Below are 14,588 nucleotides of genomic sequence, written 5' to 3'. Positions count from 1 at the left end.
GCGTTCCTGGAACTCCTCGAGGGTCGCTAATGTGGGCTCGATAACGTGCCGCTCGTACCACTCGCGCAAGTGCGTTGTACGACAGAGTTCTTTGTTATTTGTAGTTGTACTCTTATTGGCACGTTTATCACCCGCCACAAACTCCCCGTTGAACGCGGTGTTCACTTTGACACAGTTATGTGTTTTTATAATGTCTCGCACTCGCTTGCACACTACGCTGCAGGCGTCTTCCAAAAACTGTCGCGGATCTATATGGTCTGTATTAATTACCGCGCCGGTCATTATCCGCGATTCGAACGCTACATCGATTTCTCGCCATACGAGTTCTGTCGCGCGCGTGTCGCCACTGTTACCGGCGTTCGCATAATCACCACCGCTACGGATAAATTGTCTTTCCAATCGCGTCTTCGCACCCTCGAGTCGCGCGATTCTGGCAACCAACTTTTGCCTCCGCCCGATCGAGAGCCGCTGACGTTTGGCACGACAGCCTTCTTCGAGCTGCTCGACGAATTCCGCGCATTGCAGCGCCCATGTGAAAAATTCACCCAAGGTAGCTACTTGGTCGGACAGCTCCAATAGATCGCGTTCGGTTTGCTCGAATTGATCCATGTTTGATCACTTTCGCACTATTCACAGAGTCTCTCTTACAGAGCACTTGCACGTGATAATGAGTGTGACTATAAAATAACTAAAAAACCGCGTTACTTTTCCATCGATGTATCGCTCTCAAATCTCACTACTGCGGCTCGACGCGCTTCATCCCTCGTTATATATCTTTTGCTCTTTCTCTCGCTCCAAGTGATTTTTTGAAAGATCTTTTCTTTTGTCTCGCGTACTGCGTCGTAAAAAAATAGCGCGAAATTGTTTAGTCTTCGCGATAATCCCCCTTTTACTAGAAATATATTGTTTACGACAAACATGTTCCGACAGGTTCGATGCGTTATCGGGTCGATCATCGTCCCGATGACGTCATTTCTTCCTTTGTCTTTTACGTACTGCGTAGATAGATTGTTTTTTAAGCATAAAATCATAATTTCTTCGCGCGCATTTCCATTCGAGCCGTATATGCAACGTCCGCCGGAGCATTGGCGCCTCGCTTCTATATTACGATATGCGATACTTGTTTGTAAATTCAAGCAGCCGAAATTCTAGCGGACGTCGGCGCTCGCCTTTGTAGCGCGAGACTTCGCTGGAAGCGACTATCAGTTTTATACACCGCCATTATATTTTTTCTCTGGCGACTTGTCCGTTCTGCAACCGTCTGAAGCGTCATTGAATTCAGTCTCGCCGTGGCCGTACGTGAGCGTGCAACGTGTTTCGTTTATATACATTTTTTATAATTATATTAAGTATTTGTTTGTTTGTTTTTTTGTTTGTGATGCCTCCTCTAGAAATTGTGCGAGGCCGTGTAAAAGTGGGTGATTATAACGAATCAAACAACTCTGACAGTGATCAGGATCAGGGTGAGTGGCCCGCTGCTCCGCCTGCTCCCGAAACCCCGCGTCAGCCACCCGCCATAGGACGCGGGCGGGCGCTCCTGAACCCTATCCGGCCACTTGGTATCTGACGCGGGCGGGTGCAAGTTTACGTGGATCACCGCGCGGCCCTCGGACGCGGGCGGGCACAGTTTTACGCCGCGGCCCTCGCGCAGGGCCGCGCGTATGTTCCAACGGAGGAAGAGGAGAGATTAGCGGATGAACTTTTGTTTGACGTGGATCGAGTCCTGCATATCGCGGGTCCTCCTTCTCCCGCTAACCGCCGCCCTGGTGCCCAGAATCCGCAAGAGGCTTTACTGTCTATGTTGCGACGAATAGAGGGCCGCGGCCATGGGGCCCCTCCTCTCCAAAATTAAGAAGGTAAGACCGCTAACGTGACCGCCACGCGGACCCCGCGGACCCCGCGGACCTCCACGCGGCGCGGGTGAGTCATCCCGGTGAGTCATCCCCCGGTGAGTCATACCGGATATGAGTCATACCGGTGAGTCATACACGTGGTATGCCAAGGTCACCTCCCCCTCCCCCTTCCCCGCGAAATCTGATACCCCTGTGTAACTTGATACCCCCCCTTCCCCTCACCCCCCGCGAAATCCGATACCCCTGTGTAACCCGATACCCCCCCTCCCCCTCGCCTTCCGCGAAATCCGTTACCCCTGTGTAACACGATACCCCCCCTCCCCCTCGCCTCCCGCGAAATCCGATACCCCTGTGTAACCCGATACCCCCCTCCCCCTCACCACCCCGGCGAAATCCGATACCCCCTCCCTCACCCCCCCCTCATTGCCCCCGGGATGGAACTCTCCTAGATTAACTACTCTCAAATCATAAAATATTTACATTATTCATGTTTGCCAATACAATATAATTTTTTATTCATATTGCATTCTATATAATGGCAATGTTATAATATATTTGACAGGCAAATCAAAATAGCTTCGAATCGATACTATTGAACAACTTTTGTTTGAAAAATTCTTTTATTTGACTAATACTTTTTGAGATATTCTAGGAAAACTTGGTAACTTTTTCAATATTTAGCTTATGATATCTTGATAATTGTTTGCCAGAGGAAAAAGTGGTACAGAGGACTTTTTAACTTAATTTTATTTCAAAAATGTGCTGTCGCAATAGCACTCCAATTTTTTTAAATATTTGTAAACGCTCCAAGAAGATGCATACACAAATATTTAAAAAAAATTGGAGTATACTATTGCAACAGCACATTTTTGAAATAAAATTAAGTTAAAAAGTCCTCTGTACCACTTTTTTCTCTGGCAAACAATCATCAAGATATCACAAGCTAAATATATATTGAAAAAGTTACAAAGTTTTCTTTGAATGTCTCAAAAAGTATTATATATTATATAAAAGTATTATATAGAAAGATGGTACAATAAAAAATATGGGTTTTTATTTAAAAAATTTGACTTAGGCCCTATTGGGCTCAATACAGGCCCTGGAACCAAAATCCAATAAGATCGTCTATTGGCCCCCTTCAAACCTTTCAACTTTTATCTGAAACAGTTTTCCAATAAACCAAGCCGTCAATTGACACTTAACGAAAATTAACACAATAACATTTAAACGACATCCAACGATAAAGGGATCATGGCGACACTGATTAAATCGACATAGAACATTAAAGGTTAACACTCTGTTAACACCAAACCAACATCCAACGATGAGGATCAATCTCCAACCTACACTAAACATTGAGGCTTAATCCCCAACTTACACTTATCATTGAGAATAAACTCCCAATATACACTCATCATTGAGGATTAAACCCACAATTTACCTAAACCTTAATGGTCAACACTCAATCTACACCTAAATTTAAGTGTTGACACTTAACTTTGATGATACTTTTTCATAAGGGTAATGAATAAGATTTATAAACTACATGTTCTTTTTAGAAATAGATACGTTTATATCATTTTATATGTATTTATTTCGGAGTTGTCAGTAATAGGGACAAATAGATATTCTAATACCGATTAGTGACATATCCCTTATGAAAAAGTACACTCAACTTTGATGGTTAACACCCAAAGAGTTAACACTCAAATTTGGGCGTAAGTTTAGTGTTTGTCATCAAAGTTAAGTGTCAACACTTAAATTTAGGTGTAGATTGAGTGTTGACCATTAAGGTTTAGGTAAATTGTGGGTTTAATCCTCAATGATGAGTGTTTATTGGGAGTTTATTCCCAATGATAAGTGTAGGTTGGGGATTAAGCCTCAATGTTTAGTGTAGGTTGGAGATTGATCCTCATCGTTGGATGTACAACGCCCGATCGTTTCACATTAGATGGCGCGACGCGCGAGTTGCTACTCTCAAAGAGCCTCGTTAGGTGTCATGGCCGCACTTGCTTGCGTTTCTTCGAACGTGTCGAGTCCGTTACCTCTTTCTTGACGGATTGATCGTTGCGGCGCGTGTTCTGGAGACCAACCGAGTGAGAGTTGGATCACCAGGGAGAGCTCACCGCCAGGAAAGGGAGAGCTGCGGCAGCTAGCGTCCGAGAGGGAGGATCGAGCGAGGAGTCCGGTTCAGCGAGCGGAGCCCTTAAGAGATTCTCATTGGGACGCCATATTTGTTACTTTCATTTGAGGGTTTATATTTTTAGCGTTTATACCGTCATTTTTAAGGATTAACCATTAATTGAAGGTTAACTATCACTTGAAGGTTAACCATCATCCAAAGAAAAACCCTTAAAGTTGGGTGTGATTTTGGACCGCCAATTGAAGATTAACCTTCAATTGAAGATTAACCTTCAATTGACGGTCCGAAATCACACCCAACTTTAAGGGTTTTTCTATGGTGTTTTTTTAACGATTAACACCAAAAGTTGAGTGTATTTTTCCATAAGGGATATGAATTAACTACGAAAATTACGAACCTTGATATTTTTCTGCTTAGAAATATTCTTAACTTTTTCTCGACTTGACAAAACAATTCACTTACTTCAAGTTATTTAAAGCATAACTGCATAGACCCAGCAAACAGACATCTCGAATCAACTGTCAGTTTCTAAGATGACGGAGAGCAACTGCGTTCAGACTGTCGCCGTCAGTGTACGCTTGTAATTATGATATTTTAACATTCATTACGGCTTTTAATTTTATTCGAAATGTATTATAATCAAATATAAATAAAATTTAGAGTCTGAATACATATTTAGAATAAATATTGGATCCGTATTAGTTGATTTATTAAGGAAAATGAGTGCAATTGTCATAAATTGGGACACTGTCAATAATTGGGACATTTACCTTATTGGACGATTTACCAATTGAACACCATACGATTGGACACTGAACAATTGGACACTAAAATTGCACGATTGGACACCGCGGATTTTGTATCTGAAGGAAAGTGGCTTACTCACCGATATGGCTGAAACTTTACAATATTGTATATTTTTGTGCGTAAAACACGAATGTGAAAGTTAAAATCGCTCTCAAGTAGAATAAAAATTAAAAAGTGCTACAAAAATAACAGTTTTACAGTTAGGAAATCTGCCACATATCGACACCGTACAAATACATAAGCATCAGCAGATCTAATATTGTACGGTTTGCGTGGTAAGTTAAAAACCCATATGGAACCGTACAAAACAGACCTCATTTCATACTGTAAGCACCGGGCGACGAGGGATGGACCTCGCTTCGCCCTAAAATCAGGGGCCGAGGTGAGGTGAACCTCGCTTTGCGTAGAACGTTAGAGACCCATGGATCCGTACAATGATCCATGATCATTCATAATATTCAATCATCGTGATGTTTAATTTACATTAAAATTAAATTTTTATGTACAAATTTTACTTTAAATTAAATATTACAATATAGATATATATATTATTAATATATATTATAAATAATATATATTTTAATTAATATAACATATTTATATCAATATTAAATAAATATTTGAAATTAAAGTATATCTAAATGTATAAAAGTTAATATTTAAACAAAAAAAACTAAGAATTTTTTAAATTTGAGTTGTAGTCACAAAAATGCACGATATTAAAAATTAGCTGGAAAATTATAATGACTAATAATTTTTCTTTGATATTTTTTACTGAAATGTTTTCTTTAAGTATTAATTCCAATTGACTGAAGAAATTCGACTAAAGAAGAACGTGACTACAGTTGGTAATCGATTAATCGATTAATATAATAATATATGCATTGTGTTAATTAAAAATAAGATTTATATAAAATATATTTTGCTTGCGAGTAAAATATAGTTTTAACGGAGCAAGTTTTGCCGAACGGATGTTGTGAAGATTAATGTGTTGATAAGATTCTTATAATTTATTATTATAAATAAATTTTTTAAACATATTTTTGTATAGATGTATTGTCTTAATAACAAAGATATGGTAATTGTTGTATAATTTACCAAACAGGTTAATCGAGGAGAATCGAGATCACCCGGAGATATTAAATATCAATTGTGTCGATCCATTAAATCGGTCGGCGCTGATAGCCGCTATTGAAAATGAAAATATCGAGCTTATCAAGCTGCTGCTCGAATTGGGAATTGAAGTGAAGGTAAATATCGTGGGGTCGAAACGGTACGATGTCTCTCATGAAAATTATGCGCGACAGCCGCTCCCCTAATTATTGCTGGTAATACGTATCACGCTGATGTACTATAATCGATGTCTACCGGGATATGCTAATAACAGTTCTGTGCATATATCTGGTACATTTTAGGTCACCATGTATTCATTCTCACAGAAAGTGTTCAAAATGTTCCATTCAGATTTGGACGCTGCTAAACGTATAACATCATCGATTTCTATAAAAAGCGAATGTATTGCTGAAGTTCATATCAATGAAATGATCAAGACACAAATATTATTGAACGATAATAAAAAAATTAAAAAAAATGTTTGTTGACGTATAAAGTTTCTCCCATGTACGAAACGATACAAGCCACTATAAGTGATGTTGTTATTAAGCATCTGCGTTGCAAAATGTCTTACCTACATCCTGACGCTTAAAAGCGTAAAACACTTAAAACCATAATTCATGTATCTTTCAGGATGCACTTTTGCATGCCATTAAAGAGGAGTACGTGGAGGCGGTGGAAGTCCTACTGGAATGGGAGGAAAAAATACACAAGCCAGGGCAACCTTACGTGAGTTTGATAATACTATCATTTTGTCTCATCTTTTTTTATTAATTCTAACAGCGATTTAAGACTTTTCATATCTTTAATAGAAATAGTTTCAATAGAAACCTTCAGCCAATTTTCAAAGTATAAAATTTTTGATATAAACTTCTTCGGTGAATATAAAAGATTTATATCTCAATTGAGTTTTTGTGCCTTTAAATTTTATTTTTTCCTTTAAGGATGTATTGGCTATATCTTCAAAACAATGAGAAGTCGACAAAAATTTGTGAGATTGTTCTTTTAGTCTTCCTGATGTGCTGCAAAAAAGTTGAAACGAATCCACTAAACGGTTGCTAAGTTATAACGATTTTAAGGATGTATTGGAGGTATTTCAAATATATTCAGAAATGGCTGAAATTTTGAGATGTATCTTTTAAATTTAAATTAAAAATACTCTGTAAGTGATTTACTAAACGATTTAAGAGTTATTAAGCTTAAAGTTGATGAAATTAAAATTAACATTATTCCTTATTAGAGAATCGACATTTTTGCTGTAAATATAAATAAAAACGATAAGATATTTCTAAAACTTTTTTTATGTGTAAAACATATCCATCATTGATATTGTATTTTAAGTTTCAAAACTTTTTGCTAAATTTTTTTTATTTTTTAATTGTTTAAACAATATTAATTATTTAAATGACAAAAAACCATACTCAAATTGTTAACGGTAATTCTTTCTAACATATAAAAAATTTTGAGTTTGACATATATGCAAAGTCTTTATTTTAGTAATTTTTTATTGAAAGCTAACTTTTGGCAGGGTTGTACGGTCAATACATCCTTAAATATCTTTCTTAAATTAAAAACATCAAAAAGATTTATATTTTTTACGTATACCCATCTGACAATTTTTTTAACATCGAGAATAGCAGCTTTATTTATCAAGAAATAATTTTTCCTTAATAGACTTGTATCTCTACGTACGTATTTTAAATAAGTGATGAGATTGTTTTACACTTTTTAAATAATTAAAATACAACATTGATTGCAACATTGTTAAAGTTTATTCAAAAAATTAATTATGTTTTTAAAAATTATATTCATTATTTCTAAATAAATATAAAATATTTCAGTCAAAATAGAGCGGATTGGTATAGATTTCTCGGGTACAAAATATTAGTATAAATTATCTATTTAATGATTCTAGTATTAATCTTAGACTTTGAAACAAAACAATTATGATTTAACTAAAACTTCCTGTGTAACGATTATACACCTCCTTAATGAGTTAATCATTGATTACGAAAATTAAAACACGATACTTTCACATTTTATTTCAGAGTTGGGAAGCTGCAGATTCGTCATCAAATTTTACGTCGGATATAACTCCGTTGATTTTGGCAGCTCATAAAAATAATTACGAAATACTGAAACTGCTATTAGATCGCGGTGCGACTCTTCCAACACCTCACGATGCAAGGTATACAAAGGATGAAACGTACTTTATAATAACAGTTCTCAATTTACTATTTTATTACTTTTGCCTTTTAAATTAGATAAAATATTTAACGACTTGAAATTTTTTCGATGCATTTCATATTAATTATTTTTTTTATACTTATTCCTGTATAATTAAATGATCCTTGATGTAAAGATGAGAGGCAGCGGCATTGTCACTTTATTGTAGGTGTGGTTGCGACGAGTGCGTCACTTCCAGCGAACAGGACTCCCTCCGACACTCGCAATCTCGAATAAATGCGTACCGAGCGCTCACTTCGTCATCTCTAATCGCGCTTTCATCGAGAGACCCACTTTTAACGGCCTTCGAGCTTTCATGGGAACTGCGCCGTCTCAGCAGGATGGAGCAAGAATTCCGCGCCCAGTACAACGTACTTAATTGTTAATTTTTCTCTCCCTCTCCTTCTCACTCGAGTTGCTTGAGACTTTTTAAATGATCGTAACTGAAATTCATACTCTCTAAATCTCATAGAGTGGTTTCGCTACTAATATATTAGAATGATTGCGATAATCACTCCAAAAGAGGGTTATAACTCTATTTGCGGGCACTCATAAAATAGGGACAAATTTTTCACTCAAATTTTTAGAGCGGCTACTACACCTGAGTTTGCCGGTATCTAGATATAATTATCTAGATGATCATCCAGATGAAGAAATGGATAATCTTTATCTTTATCTAGATAAAGAAAATACAAAGTATATTTATCTTTATCTTAGATAAAAAGTCATGTCATCTTAGCTGAAAATTATCTATGATAATTATAATTGATATTAAGGGATTATGCCACGTTGAACTGGTCAAAATTTCGGGAATTTTTTTTTAAGACAACAAAATAAATAAAAAATTAAAAATAAGACATTTATTAAGCAACTCTTTAAGGAAAAAAAAATATTTGTTTTTAAATATTTTACATAAATAAAATTACGGCGCTAAAGCCGAGACTCTGGAAACCGACGGTTAGGCCAGTCATATTAAACTAATTTAGGGGGTTACCTTCCAATTATCTTCCCAGGTTGCAACCACCATGAATCGCTTTGATCTGAGGTGCTATAAGTGGGATTTATTTTGCTTCGCAAAATTAACGCGTAATAAAAAGTTATTAACTTAAAATCGGTTGCATCATGAAAAGTATTCTTTGTAGTTCTCAGATGATGTGTGATTTTTTAGGGATTTTTAATTCCATTTTAAATAACGGAAAAAAATCACCGGCGCAACATAAAAGAAACGATGAAATCGAGGGTTTTCGAGATCCGAGTCTCGGACTTTGACGGCGCGTGAAAGCTAAACGACTGACTTGACGATAAATGTTATTCAGATCATTATTGTAGATAATTTTACGCTCTACAAAAAAGGTACGTATAGTTATTTACCCTATCTTGCTTAGTTTTCGAGATATTTGAGAAAAAAAATTGTGTTTTTTGTTGATAATATTGTTAATAACTTTTTATTGCGCGTTAATTTTGCGAAGCAAAATAAATCCCACTTATAGCACCTCAGATCAAAGCGATTCATGGTGGTTGCAACCTGGGAAGATTAATTGGAAGGTTCGATGTCTAATATGACTGGCCTAGGTGGCCAGTTTCGCGGCTACAGCATTGGACCTAAAACAAAAACTCAAAAATTTTTATTTATCTAGATACTAGAAACTGAAGAAGTACATATGGATTTTGTGATATATTGAAAACTTTTTTTGCAATTAATACTTTTGCACGAAACTTTTAGGCAACAAAATAAAATTTTTTCTTTAAGTATATTTACCATTTCCACAAAAATGAATATTTCTAAATATCCATATGTACTTCTTCAGTTTCTGGTATTTAAATAATAAAAAATTTTGATTTTTTGTATTAGGTCATTAGGTCCAATATTAATATTGTAGCCGTGAGACTGCCCACCGCTGAGAGCATCAGTTAAAAAGGGCTTTCAGTGTCTCGGCTTTAGCGCCGCCATTTTATTTAAAAAATTTGAAAACAGATATTTTTTTTTTCTTAAAGAGTTGCTTAATAAATGCCTTATTTTCAATTTTGTATTTACTTTGTTATACAACGAAATTGTTAATCGGCCTGACTGGCAAAACTTTATTAGATATCAACTACGTTTCGACCCCTGCTTGGGGTCCTTATCAAGCGAGATGCTGAAACAATACAAATTAACGGTAATCAACACATGCCGGAATGTGCATTAATAACCGTGGAACGAAATACATTAAATATTAACTTACATGGATCTTTGTGGGTCAATATTACAAAATTTGAGTCATAGTTATTGCGTAAACGGTCTGCGGATAGATGGAACGAACCATGACCGTCTCGTGTAGAGCCCGAGCAACGACTGATACAAGCGTGATAAACAATCACCGAACACCGTAAATAACATAGAAGGCCAAGTTTAAAGTGAAAATATGCGATCGTAGACCAATGGTAAATTTTCTGTGTCTTTCTGAGAATTAATGGCATCTTTATGCTTTTTAATAAATAACATTTCCGAGATTTCGCGTTTTTTGAGATTTTGTTCCGTGTGTAAAATTTGCGCATCTTGCCATTTAAAATTATGGTTAAAATCAGTTCTATGTCTGCTAACGACAGAGTGCTGATTGGGGTGCTTCTTAATGTCAGAACAATGTTCTTTTATACGTGTTACTTTGTTATGTCTTCAAAAAAAATCCATAAATTGTGGCGTGATGGATCCAGCACGACCGCTCACTGAACGGCTACGCAATTAAATGTGATTGGTTGTGTCCAAAGGTAAGAGCCAATCACATACTATTGCTAGATTGCTACTTAGCCGCTCAGTGAGCGGTTGCGTTCCTGCGATGCTCTCTATTGGCTACCGCGTCGCTCCTTGTCACACCGCAAACTTTTTCGCGCTCTCTGTATGGCAGCCATGGCAGGAGCCATAGCCTCCAGTAACGGCAGTCGGCAGTAACCGTTTAACAATAAAAAAGAAAAAGAAGAAATATTTGCAGTTCAGTTATTGATGCAGATTGCAGTAATAAAGTTTAAAATAGTTATTGTGTGCTGTAGCTGTAAAGCAGTTACTATTGTTACTAAACATGAAGAAACAAAAAATAGAAAACTATTTTGTTCAAGAAAAAGAAGGTAAATAGATATATATTCTTTTAGTATTGTTCATAAACACACAGGTGACACAGGGTACTTTCCGTTTCACGCATGATGCGCATAATGCATCATTTATCTTTGTTTAACACTCAATAAATAACAAGGAGAAATGATGCATTGTGTGCATTATGCGTGAAACGGAAAGTACCCATAGACAAATTCATCGCACTTCAGTAAAAGCTATCACATTATAGTTAACTTTAATGTTGCAATAAATGATTGATTTTCTTATAGCTGAAGACATGCAGCAAGCAGAAACTCCAATTGTAACCTCAAATTTTATGGAAGTCGATCATGACGTTAACGATAACGTGAGCGAAGATTCTACGCCTTCGACTTCATTCAAGTTACCAATGTTACCATTTATATTACAAGGCGAGTTTTTTAAGGTGACAACGCAAAGTACAGAACAGAAAATAATAGCACAATGTACAAACTGTCCCAAAGTTATAAGTGGCTCAAGAACTTCTACAGGAAACTTTGCTAGTCATTATAATGTGAGTTATAAATTACATTTATATTTTTGCTAGCTTTTTCTTCTTATTTGTTTTTCTCTTACCCAGAAAATGACGTTTTTGACATCAAAATGACGCCAAATAACATTAGCTTGCTACCTTAATATTTATGCATATTCTCTTTAAATAAAGGCCTAGTTTACACCAATGATACCTTGATACGCGTATTAGATAGTGATAGTAAATAACTAATAAATTAGTTTAATTATTGGCTGATTAGCTTAAATATACTATTTGATACGCGTATCAAGAGATCGGTGTAAACTAAGCTAAATAGATTTTGTTAATATTACATTGTTTTTATTTTGCTGTTTTCTTCTTTCAGAGACTACATCCTCATTTAACAGAAAAAATTAAGTTGAAAAGATTGGCCAACAAAAAAACAATCAAAACAGACACGCAACAAAATATTGTAACAGTGTTACAAAAGAAATTACCCATTACAGCAAAACATGTAAATATTGTTTAATTAATAGAAAATCACTACTATGATATTATTTAACATGTTTAAAAAGAAATAATTTTAAATATCAATATTTCAATGATAAGAAGACATTATTTTCTTTGTTGTAGGTTCACGATTTAATTTTAACTTATATTATAGAAGAAATGCGTCCTCTACATACTATCTATAAACCGTCATTCCGAAATTTAATTTGCGGATTAATAGGCTGCAATAAGCCAGACATTCCTGGAAAAAATACTTTACGCACTGAGATCAACAATCTACATGAAACAAAAAAAATTAAATTGAAAGAGTTATTAGAAAAGCAAGCTTATATTTGTTTAACTACTGATATTTGGTCTTGTCGTAACAAGAGTTATATAGGAATGACGACTCACTTTATAACAGATACATTTGAAAGAAAGTCCTACATGTTAGCTTGTAAAAGAATTCTTTATAATCATACATATAAAAACATTGCTTTGGTTATGCATCATATATTAACTGAATTTAATATTGATGTATCTAAAGTTACTCATGTAGTGACAGATAATGCCACAAATTTTGGTAAAACATTTAGATGTTTTGGTGTTACCCAACTTGAAAACCCAAATCAAACTCGATTTACAGTAGAAGAAGAAAGTGAAGACAGCATAAATGAAAATTCAGATATTGAAGTTGATAACTTTGAAAAAATTCGTAGAAATCTTTATAGTACTACACATGAAAACGATAATTCACTTACAGATGAGTTGGGAAATGAGATTATATTACCTCCACATTTAACATGCTGTTCTCATACATTAAATTTGATTGTTACTACAGACTGTAAAAAAATTTTAGATCAGCAAAATAATTCCACTTTGAAAAAAATTTATCGTTCGACTTTTGCAAAGTTAAATGCTTTTTGGAACTTGCTTAGCCGTAGCACGGTAGCATCTGATATATGTTCTAAAGAGTGCGAATGTAAATTTCCCGTACCCGTTATTGCAAGATGGAATTCTCAGTACGATGCTGTTAAAAAAATCCTTGCTTATAAAAATAAACTTAATGTAGTTTTTGAAAAATTAAAGCTTCAGAAACTGAAACCAAATGAAATTGAGTTCTTAGAAGAATTTATCATGGTTATAGTAGGGGAGCCCAGAAGGGTAAATGGGGATTTACTCGAGCGCGACAGATTAACATATAGGAGGATACCTTGCACCCTGTTGAGTATCTCCACTATATATAAGCCCTTAATATAGGATCACGCGTCTAGAGCAGCCGATCAGAATAGTAAAAAAAAATCGATCGTTAGAAATACTCGAGCGCGTCAGATTAAGGTAAGGTGGGTTAATATAACATGCTGAAAAGTGTGCATTTCAATAATCTGACGATTTGAGCGTGACGTAAGGGAGTGGGAGGGTCACAAACTTGCAAAAAAAAAACGTCACCTTGACATTCTCGAGCGCGGTCAAATTTTTTTTTATTTTGAAGGAAAAAATTCGAGAATAACGGAAAAAATATAATCTGCCGATTTCCACAAGCCGAAGTAGCACAAATCAAGAAAAAACCTCTAGATATTCTAATGAATTCAGAAAGGGCCTAGCGGAGTAAGCATGTGAAATCTGCCCTTGATCATACAGAGCTGACATTAATGTCACAAGTTAGTACCAATATGATAAAACTTTCCACCAAATATTATTTAAAAAAATTCATTTTTTTAGAAGTTATGCAGGGAGAAAGTAAAATAAAGAAATGTATTTTTCTCAAAAACCACTTGACCGATCTTGATAAAAAAAATATATGTTATGTAGACTAATAAAACTAATTAACAAAAAAAATGTCCAAAATGTTTGCCAAAAAAAAGACCAAAAAAAAAATATTTGAATTTTTTAATATTTTTTTTTAGGGTGATATGTTTGAGGTACCACTTTGAAATTTTTACGAAAATTTCTCTTAAAGTGTCCACTATAACATATATTTTTTTCAATTTTTTTAAAATGGTGGAACATAGTTAAAAATACGAAAATTGTAAGCCTCGCGTCACTCCGGCGCACAGTGCAGTGCCATTCCGCGTTGCGGGTGTTCGATGTGACTTTAATAGCACATATGTACGTCTGCAATTAGCCTATAATATGTATACTTTTTAATTTTTATATTTAAAAACTGCAATCTGCAAAACCAGTATATGCTGCATATGTATCAACAACATGTAGATACATATATCCGCACCTAGCGGCTGCAAAGCTAACTGCGTCGTGTGCACCGCGATTGACTGTAATATGTATCGCCGCCGCTAAGCGCTACCACTTACATTCGCACCTAGCGCCCCTAGCGGCTACAAAGCTAACTGCGTCGTGTGCACCGCGATTGACTGTAATATG

At 35.6% G+C, this 14,588-nt stretch overlaps 2 protein-coding genes across 2 annotated transcripts in view; both read left to right on the top strand.

Annotated features, from left to right (window-relative positions):
* Trp (transient receptor potential) overlaps nt 1–14,588 on the top strand; it is a 141,818-nt gene that overhangs the window by 38,125 nt on the left and 89,105 nt on the right. Inside the window, exons 2-5 of the mRNA XM_071718982.1 lie at nt 5,909–6,053; nt 6,550–6,645; nt 7,965–8,104; nt 8,312–8,513. Coding sequence (XP_071575083.1) covers nt 5,909–6,053; nt 6,550–6,645; nt 7,965–8,104; nt 8,312–8,513 — 583 coding nt within the window. The remainder of the gene's footprint in view (nt 1–5,908; nt 6,054–6,549; nt 6,646–7,964; nt 8,105–8,311; nt 8,514–14,588) is intronic.
* LOC139780363 (uncharacterized) lies at nt 10,270–14,064 on the top strand. The gene is made up of 4 exons (XM_071718984.1): nt 10,270–11,241; nt 11,497–11,759; nt 12,103–12,231; nt 12,351–14,064. The coding sequence occupies exons 1-4, from the start codon at nt 11,196–11,198 to the stop codon at nt 13,464–13,466; spliced, it is 1,554 nt and encodes a 517-aa protein (XP_071575085.1). The 5' UTR covers nt 10,270–11,195; the 3' UTR covers nt 13,467–14,064.

The sequence above is a fragment of the Temnothorax nylanderi genome, unplaced genomic scaffold, assembly GCF_030848795.1.
Source record: "Temnothorax nylanderi isolate EJ_2023f unplaced genomic scaffold, tnyl_v1.0 TNYL_tig0273_pilon, whole genome shotgun sequence".
NCBI lineage: Eukaryota > Metazoa > Arthropoda > Insecta > Hymenoptera > Formicidae > Temnothorax > Temnothorax nylanderi.
Note: the sequence above shows the minus strand (reverse complement) of the source record. Positions and strands in the feature narration are given on the sequence as shown.